The sequence below is a fragment of the Limulus polyphemus genome, unplaced genomic scaffold (assembly GCF_000517525.1).
Source record: "Limulus polyphemus unplaced genomic scaffold, Limulus_polyphemus-2.1.2 Scaffold4009, whole genome shotgun sequence".
Lineage (NCBI taxonomy): Eukaryota > Metazoa > Arthropoda > Merostomata > Xiphosura > Limulidae > Limulus > Limulus polyphemus.
In genome coordinates this window covers 25,414-35,307 of record NW_013669619.1, presented here as the reverse complement: position 1 = coordinate 35,307, position 9,894 = coordinate 25,414, and the positions used below count along the sequence as shown (strand labels likewise).

Here is a 9,894-nt window from a genome sequence, read left to right as displayed (position 1 = left end):
TTATAAGAGCAACTAAAATGTAAAAATTAGAAACTTATTATGTTAGATAAGAAAACTTAAATGAAAAAAAAAAATTGTGATACTCAATATAGTATGCACACATTGCAAGACATGCCTTATACCCCAATTGTTTGTTTACACGAAGCTGTTTTGCTGTGATAAATGGCTTTCAATGTACTCTGAGACTAAATGCAGCCATAAAGTGATGAACTAAATGAAATTAGATTTGAAATATCTATTAGTTTTGCTTATAAGAATAAATAGGGTTTATCAGTTACAATATGCAGATATTATAGAACGAAAAAAAAGTAAGTTAGATTTCTTTAATATTTTAAAAATTTTCATTTTACACAATATTCCTGATTTTGTTAGGTTAGGGTACAGAAAATAAGTTTTATTGTGAAACGAAAAATTTTGATGTTCATTAAAGAGGTTTTTAAGGTTATGCAAATACAGTATAAGAATTAAGTTGAAGATGTGTTTTATTCTTAGCAAGAAAATAATCTTGCATTCAGACTCAGTAAATTCACAAAAATCATTAGCAAAAAAGAAAATTACTGAAAATTGTTGTTTTTGTTTTGTATAGAACATACTTGTAATGTATAATAATAATAAGATGTGTCTGTGTGACCACCACAGATCCAAGAGGAAGGAACCTAGAAACCTGCAATTTTGCACCCATACTAAGTTGATCCTGAGGGTGTGCACCTGGGTATTATTACTTATCCTTAGTATATTCTATAGTATAACAGTTATATTAACTTTCTCAACATAGGATCGGTCAATTTGACTGACCTCGTAACCATTTGTACTCGTCTTCTGCACACATAAAAATGAGATTTTTTTAATGAAGTAATTTTACTTATATTTGTCTGTGAAAAGTTTTTTTTTAACTAGTCCCAGTGCAAAGTGATTTTCATTTTAAGATTTAAAATACCACTCTTTGTTTCAAAAATCTCAAATTTCATTTGCATAACCTCTAAAACCTCCTAAATATATATACAACTTTTTTCTCAGTAAAACGTTATATTTTATCTGTTATTATGTTTATTATTTGATTCTTCAGCCTGTAGACACCTCATCAAAGTATAATGAAAAGAAAAATTGTAAAATCAGAAATATAATGAACAGCTGTTTCCTTTTTCTTCATTATTGATCATGAAGTTTCAAAGTATTTCCCTTGACAGTTTCAACTGCTAAACATATCCCATGTATTTTCTGTGTTTATTTTACTGTCAACGACAAATTACAAACCCGCTGAAAATAAAGAAATAAATCACTGCTTGTGTTATAAAACTATTTATGTACAACCGTAATATGAACCTCTCCAGTGCAAAAAAGCACGCGTATTCAGTGAGGTGACATTCCCCCTTGCTCCGAGAACACAATATGGGTTACAGCAGTTTATATTTCCTACAAAACTTATAATAGGGTAATAAAATTGCAATTAGAATGTGTAAAAACATTTATTATATGGTTCAGCATTGGGCTGATCCAATTACATAGCTGGTGTTTCAGTACTATGGTCATCCATTAGATGTGTGTGTATTTTCGCAGCATAAGTATATATAAGTGTTATTTGGGCACATTCTTATAAATGATACTACCCTCTCTCACTTTCACCACACTTATTTGCCAACCAATAGAAACTGAGGTTCCACTACCATTTATTATGCCATTTTAGTTTTGGTTTTGAAAGTCTTCTTTTATGGGCATTTTGCCTATTTCCAATGGGTAATCGGAGTTTGTAAAACGCCTTTGGTAGTTACTTCAAAGTAAGTAATCATAATTTTTAGTACATATACAGAATACATGTTCAGTAATTTCAATATGAATTAGTTAATAAAATCCAGTGTAGCTGTTTCTGTATATTAGAACATCATGTACTCCTTCGAAATGTATGACACACATCACAGAATATATTGTAATACAAGTTTTTCTTTTTTTTTTCCAGTCAACAGTTTGGTTCAGGGTTCATTTTCCCTATTCTTAGGTAGTTACTTCAAAGTAAGTAATCATAATTTTAATACATACACAGAATATCTGTTCAATAACTTAAGTATATGTTAGTTGATAAAATCCAGAAAAAAAAAAGATTGGGCAAGTACTTTATTTCTTGTTTTTCATATTTATTCTTTATTTATTATTCTAAAAGTAACTAAAATTAGAAATATGGTTCTTTTTAAGTTATTTAAGTAATAATAATAATAATAATATAATTAAAATGGTCAATGAGGCATGCACCCGAGCAACTCGTGGGTAATGTAATTTGATAACATAATGTAAGCTGCACGTTCCCAGAGTAATTTACAACTTATAATGGCACGGATAGCAGTTAGACACAGTTCAAAGGGCAATAAAATAATAATAATTTAATTATAAATAGATGTATAATGTTACGAACTTAGATCAACTTAGGATAAACGGATGTAGTTTCAGGTTAAAATTTGAAGTCATTCTAAAAAGAAAAAAAGGGTAATTTAAATTTATTTCGATTTTTTTTCTGGTGGTTATGAGGACAATCGAATTTACTGATCTCATTTTGAGATAGGGTAGAGAAAATAACAGATAAACTATGAAGTTTTACTGAAAAAAAACGTTTGAAATGCATTTAGGAGGTTTCAGGGATTACACAAAGGAAATTTGAGATTTTGGAGATGAGGAAAACTATTTTTAATTTTAACATGAAAATTACTTTGTACATAGACTATTCAAAACAAATACTCAATATATTAATGGACAAATCTTTATTTTATTTAGAATACTTCACTAAAAAATATAATTTTTTGTGTGTGAAAGACTTGTAATATTAACTGAAAAACTGCCAAATTTCATGAAGATATACACACTATATTGAGAGTTATAAAGTATTAAATCTATAAAGACTTTAAACGAGTACAAAAAAGTCATGTGGTCAGTCAAATAGACCAAGCGTGCATTGAGAGAGTTAATAGGGAAGACATTATACAGATCCCAGGCCAGGAAGTATGATAAAACATATATACATAGCTGCCAGGCTCAGCTCCAGTGAAAATTTGAAGAAAAGAAGACTGCTAAATAATGTATTGTTTGATAATTAAGAAACTGGTGTTTTTAAATTTAGACATCAATAACATGCACACAGATCTGTCAGTTGCATAAGTACTTGATACCTAGAATATTAATTGAGATTATTTTTTCTTTGTATTGAAATTGTTTTGGTAGATATCGTGTTTGTGCAATGAAAAGTCACAAACGGACGTTATATAATAATTATGTACTGCCACCTAGTGATCAGAAATGAAACTGCTATTTCTGAAACATAGAAATAATATACACTTATAAAATGAACTCATTGCTAAGTGTTAGTTTTCCTTTTTTTATTATTTCCCCACAAAAATATGTATGGTAGAAGAACAGAATAATAATAGCGTTATACAAGCTGTGAAATACTCAATAATGGCAATTAGGTGCTCAAATAAATCTATAACTCAACTTTAGCCTTTTGTAAGCATCATAGAGTAATAGATTGAATGCGGCCACCATTTTTTTCATGACCCATCCCTATACATTAACACTACTGTGTTTGGTGACATGTCTATTACAGAAATAGGCATGAGTGAATAAGTGGCTTAAAATGAAGAAAAACAATGGAAGGGGCTGGGTTTTATATATTCATTGATATCTCAGTAAATAAAGAGGAGGAGGAGTTAAAATTTTCTATTCTTCCTTGACAATATGTGCACTTTGTGTTTCTAATCCTTTAGACACTATAGGAGCTGTGTTGTTCAAGTGAAGTGGGAGAGATCAGAGCACAGATGTGTCAAGCAAGAGAAGACTGAGATTTTTGAAATTAAAACTTAGGTAATATTAAAAATTGGGTTACAAACTAAGCTTTGATGTTAGGTTTATTAACATACATTGATAATAGTTTAATTAAGTGTTGACTGTAACTTGACTAATATCCCAATAAAATAAAGTTCACTTCATTTAATTGTTTTCAAGTATTATATTCATGCATTCACCAATATAATTAGAAACTTGTATACGCGTGTTTTGTTTTTACACTACTTGAACCAAAAAGATAACTTTTAAATTTTGCAACACATAATATCAAGACAGAGTTCACTTACTCTTTTTGAGATCTACTGCATCAGTTTCAACTTTGTCAGAAATAAATAGACACATTTCTTCAGCTATGATTCTGTAAAATAGAGCATTTCAAACACAATGTATATAAAATAAGTTTAACAAGCCATGTTTCTATTCCAATTGACATGTTAATTACAAAGCACCCTCTTCCTTTAACAACATCTATATTAATAATGTTTGGATATGGTTTGAATGGGTAATGAAGAAAAACTTTAATATAAATTTAATATAACAGCCTGATGATGACAAAACCTTGTCGAAACGTTGTACATTTGTGGTTATGTTAAACTTATATTAAAGTTTTTCTTCATTACCCATTCAAGTTGCCTCCAAGCATTATTAGTCTCAAAGTGGGTTCCTCGTCATCAAATTTGAAAACATCTACATTCCACATTTCACCCAAAACATTTAAAATCACATCTAATAAATGATAACTGGTAGTAATAATCAATTTCCAATTCTTTAAGTACCCCCCAAAAAAAATTCTAAAAATGTAATTCTTGTATTTAAAAGTTTATGATGAGATATTTTCTAAGCTTCCAAATTATTCAGGAAATGAATTGTTTAGCAACTTTTTTTTTTTCAAAGGAAAAGATATACAGAACAACTGGATGCTAAAGACATCAATCGTTTACTGCATGTCATATATTTTAAATAATCAAGCTCTTTAAAATATCATAGTTACAAAAACTATTGAAAATAACAATACAAACTTTAAAAGCTTCCTCTAGCACTCCCCATGGTTATAATGATAAAATTAAGGTACAAACTTGAATTTCACTTTTCTTTAAAACATCTGTTAATTAAAGAAACAACATGCAACTTCATTTTACTAGATAAGGCCCACAATATCACCATAAAATTCCATCATAGTTAAATATCTTTATAACAAAAAAATCGCCAGTTTTAAATGACTAGAAGGAGCTGGTTTTATCTTTGTAGTTAAAACTGAAAACAACAATGTTTATAACCAACTCATATGGTCACCATGGAGTTTGCCCCAAAAACGTTCCTACTATCTGACTATCTAACTAGTGAGCATGAAGTTCTTTGTTAGGTGTTGATAAGTTGGCTGTGTATTGAATAATGTAAAAGAAAAAGTAAACTGTGACTTAAAAAAAAATTCGACTTTATCAACATATTCCAATTCCTTAGTTACAGAACTCATTCAAATCCTTTCCATTACAAAAAGTGTGCTAAGGTACACAGAAGGATATCAGCTGAGAATACACTAATAAAGAGGTAATACATGAATTTCTGAGCTTGAAATGCCAAATGAAACAAACCACTTTATAAATCAAAGAAGTGAGGACCAACGCTCATAGCTCTCATGCCCAACATCTTGTTTGGTAGAACACATGCTTAACAAGCAGATAGGATGAGGATTCAAGCTTTTTATCAATTTATACTTTAAAAAATTTATAATTACTACACAAGCGATAAAGACAAAAACTTTTCTTTCTTTAGTGATTTGTTTAACCTCAGTGTTTTTGTTAATGAAGTTTGCCACTGATGCAGAATTCGTTGTCTTCTCTTGAGTACTACTTATATGTCATTAACAATCAGGATCACTATTTAAGTGTACCTTTTCATAATGAAAATTTAAATTAATAAAAGAAAAATGTTTTTAATGGCGTAACACATTATTTAGTTTTACTGCTAATATAACCAAGCAGTAAACAGCAGGTTAAAGAGGCATATCTGTCTTTCTGAATCTCTTATTATAAAAAAATAAAATAAATAAAACTGTATATTTCTATAAAGGAATGGAATTTGTCAGAATGCTTCAAAAATAAGAATCTTTCAATGTACAAAAAGCTAACTATCAAAGTATAGTAAAATTCAGAATAAATAATAGCTCCAAACCTCAAAACTGATGTGGTTGTGTGAGCAACAATATTACTGGAAATGCTGAAGTTCTCCATTGTTACCATTGCTCGTAGTGGTAAGTACAGTGGCCTAAACATAAACAAAACAATACTGAAACTCTGAGAGCATATATATAAAAAATGCTGAAAAGTTGGACTGTCCAGGATATAAAAAATCCACAATAAAATTTTCATCCGCTTACTGAATAAACTCTGTTTTTGTAGCATAAATTTAATCTAAATTTGTCAATAAAAACAAAATTAACACAGATAAAAATTATTGTGAATACATAGTAATTATTTAAAATAAAATACTGATTTGAAAAATAACCATTTGATTTTCCAATGTCAAAGTTGATAACATATACTGAAGAAAACTAAAACAAGAAAAGCTATAAAATAGTCTTGATAAGGAGAAATAAATTATACAAGTTTAAATGGAAAAAATCAAATAAAGAAGAATCTTTAATTAAAATATTGTAATAAATCAGCTTTAAACAGGCAGTGTTGTTTAAAAGTTAATACACAAATCTGAATGTTTAATGTAAACACTGTGCAGCTTTTCACGAAAGTTCGACTTTCCAATTCTATTTTTTAATGCCTGAAGAGACTCATAAAATCTCACAAATTTCTACACATCACACTAAAGACAATGTAGTAATAAATGACATTGTTATAAATTAAGGAAAAGCACAGACTGAAACTTATCTTTACCTTGGAATATTCCAAGTGACAAAATTTCAAAGAAGGTTTGTTCACAATTAAACTTTATCACTGAACAAAACCACCTGAAGAAACCAGAGCATCTTTCTGAGCTTAAACTTCACAAAGAGATGAACACCATTAATTGTCATGACTACTCACATACATAGCTACAAACACCATTAATTGTCATGACTACTCACACATAGCTACAAACACCATTAATTGTCATGACTACTCACATACATAGCTACAAACACCATTAAGTGTCATGACTACTCACATACATAGCTACAAACACCATTAACTGTCATGACTAATCTGACACACATACAACTCGCTAGTTCACAAGAAAGTAAGAGTTTCAGTAGCTATATCAACAATATGTAACAAGACACTATCAATATGATTATAGTAGTTTATAAGCAGTGTATTATCAAATTAGTAAGATTTAGAAGTTCTTGGCAGCGTTGCCATCGAAGAAGTTTTAAGACAAGTTTTTAGTGATCTGTATTTTTGCAAAAATAAGAAACAAATGAAACATACTTTCCGGTTTTACTGTTAATGAAAAACCAAAACCAACCAATGTCTTCAATATCAAGAAACTATTCCAACTAAAACCAACCAATGTCTTCAATATCAAGAAACTATTCAAACTCAAACCAACCAATGTCCTCATATCAAGAAACTATTCAAACTCAAACCAACCATGTCCTACATATAAAAGTACTATTCAAACTCAAACCAACCATGTCCTATATATCAAAGTACTATTCAAACTCAAACCAACCAGTGTCCTATATATCAAGAAACTATTGAAACTAAAACCAACCAATGTCCTATATATCAAAAACTATTCAAACTCAAACCAACCATGTCCTATATATCAAAGTACTATTCAAACTCAAACCAACCATGTCCTATATATATCAAAGTACTATTCAAACTCAAACCAACCATGTCCTATATATCAAAGTACTATTCAAACTCAAACCAACCAGTATCCTATATATCAAGAAACTATTGAAACTAAAACCAACCAATGTCCTATATATCAAAGTACTATTCAAACTCAAACCAACCAGTATCCTATATATCAAGAAACTATTGAAACTAAAACCAACCAATGTCCTATATATCAAAAACTATTCAAACTCAAACCAACCATGTCCTATATATCAAAGTACTATTCAAACTAAAACTAACCATGTCCTATATATCAAAGTACTATTCAAACTCAAACCAACCAGTGTCATATATATCAAGAAACTATTGAAACTAAAACCAACCAATGTCCTATATATCAAAAACTATTCAAACTAAAACCAACCATGTCCTATATATCAAGGTTTCAGTTATTACATCAACTTTGTTTTTCCTAACAAATAATTTTGATTTTATGAAAAACCAGTTTCCGTACAAGACGATCTGTACTAACTCTATGGTGAATGAATAAGGATTACATTTATAATTTTATAATTCCTAACCTGTAATCAATAGCACAGCTCCATAAATGTAAATGTAATTCTGTAACAATAGTTGGAGGCACATAACCAGCAACAGGGTAGTCAACTACATCAAAGAAGTCAATGCACTGAGTCAGCCAACTTTCTGGAGTAGATGTCATTCTGTGACGTAATGTAGCTCCTTGGATCCCCAAAGCCACTTTCAAAGTCTAAGATAATACAACATAACATCTCAGAAAGTTTAAATAAATCTTCATAACAAACAATACATAAAAATTAAAATAATTCATCCCTTTGATTTTAGAGTGTTACAATTATTTGGTCTGGTGATCCTTATTTTAAAACTCAAACTTAACTTGTACAAGTCTCATTAACTATCACTAAATAATCAATACTAATTAGGGTAATACTCAGAAATCAAATCCATAATTATCTGCATATACTCTTCAATCACATTTTTAATTATAAGGAATTTTTATTATTATGAGATATTAATCTTTGTATATAAATAAATAAATAAAATTTTTCTTCATGAAAAAAAAATCCTTCTAAAGCACAAATTTTTTATCATTATGGGATATTAATATTTGTATATAAATAAAAAAATATATAATTCTTCTTCAGAAAAAACCTTCTATAGAAGGACACGACTGTATTGCACCTTAAATTAATATAAACTTTGTCAGGTATTCAGGTTTTGCTGTACAAATTTTCTTTAGAAGGTGAAAAAAAAGGCTTAACAAAAGCTAACTGAGATATTACACAGCTCAGATGCAATCTCAAACAAAAAACTGGACCTTGTATATCCATGCATAGCAAAAGCTAGCAACAAAAAAATAAACTTTTACAAATATTAAAAGTTTACATCATAGTTACAATTTTGGACAAGATATTCAATTTTTTTAAATCATAATAAATAATTAAAAACAACGTTTTATATTTACACAATAAAAACTTTATTGAAGCCGTACGACTTCCACTTTAAAATCTCTCTCTACAAGTACATGTTTCGACGTGATCTGTGATCTACGTCATCCTCAGGAGTAACTTACAAGACTATTTTATACTTTCCCCCTTGTCCCATTACTTCATTGAAATTGAAGATAATAATAATAATAGCATTAATTTCTTAGACGTATTAGTTAGGAAGAAAGAAGGTAACTTAGAAACATCAGTTTATAGAAAACCTTTTGCTGTTGTTATGCCGCCACACAAAGAATCATGTCATATAAAAACCCCAAAAATATCAGCATTTTATACATATGTTTATAGAGCTATAAAAATATGTTCAATACAGGAAGATTTAAATAACGAATTGTTATTAATTAAGTATATAGCTAATGATAGAGGATTGGATCCAAATATAGCAGACGAAGCATTTGAGAAGTTTAACAAAAATACAAATTCAATTAAAAATACCACATTAAAATCTGCTTATGAAAAAAACAAAAAAGAAACTGCAAGTTTACCTTATGTTCCAGGTTTAACAAGTCAATTATATAAAGTATTGAAAAGTATCAGAATTTTTACCCTATCTTCAAACCAATAAATAAGATAAAAGATATGATATGGAATTGATAAAGACAGAATAGAATTAACAGATAAGAGAGGTATATATAAGATAGAACTTGAATGTGGTAGTGTTTATATTGGTCAAACTAAAAGAAATTTAAAATACAGATTACAAGAACACAAAAGTTACATAAGAAATAATAAAACAGAAATGT

The 9,894-nt window shown here is 29.0% G+C and overlaps 1 protein-coding gene across 4 annotated transcripts in view; it reads right to left on the bottom strand.

Annotated features, from left to right (window-relative positions):
• LOC106470445 (autophagy-related protein 2 homolog B-like) overlaps window positions 1–9,894 on the bottom strand; it is a 71,303-nt gene that overhangs the window by 36,074 nt on the left and 25,335 nt on the right. For all 4 annotated transcript variants that reach the window (XM_013931005.2, XM_022399043.1, XM_022399045.1 and 1 more), the window contains exons 10-12: window positions 8,189–8,376; window positions 5,998–6,090; window positions 4,113–4,183 (exon numbers count right to left, since the gene is read on the bottom strand). In XM_013931005.2, coding sequence (XP_013786459.2) covers window positions 4,113–4,183; window positions 5,998–6,090; window positions 8,189–8,376 — 352 coding nt within the window. The remainder of the gene's footprint in view (window positions 1–4,112; window positions 4,184–5,997; window positions 6,091–8,188; window positions 8,377–9,894) is intronic.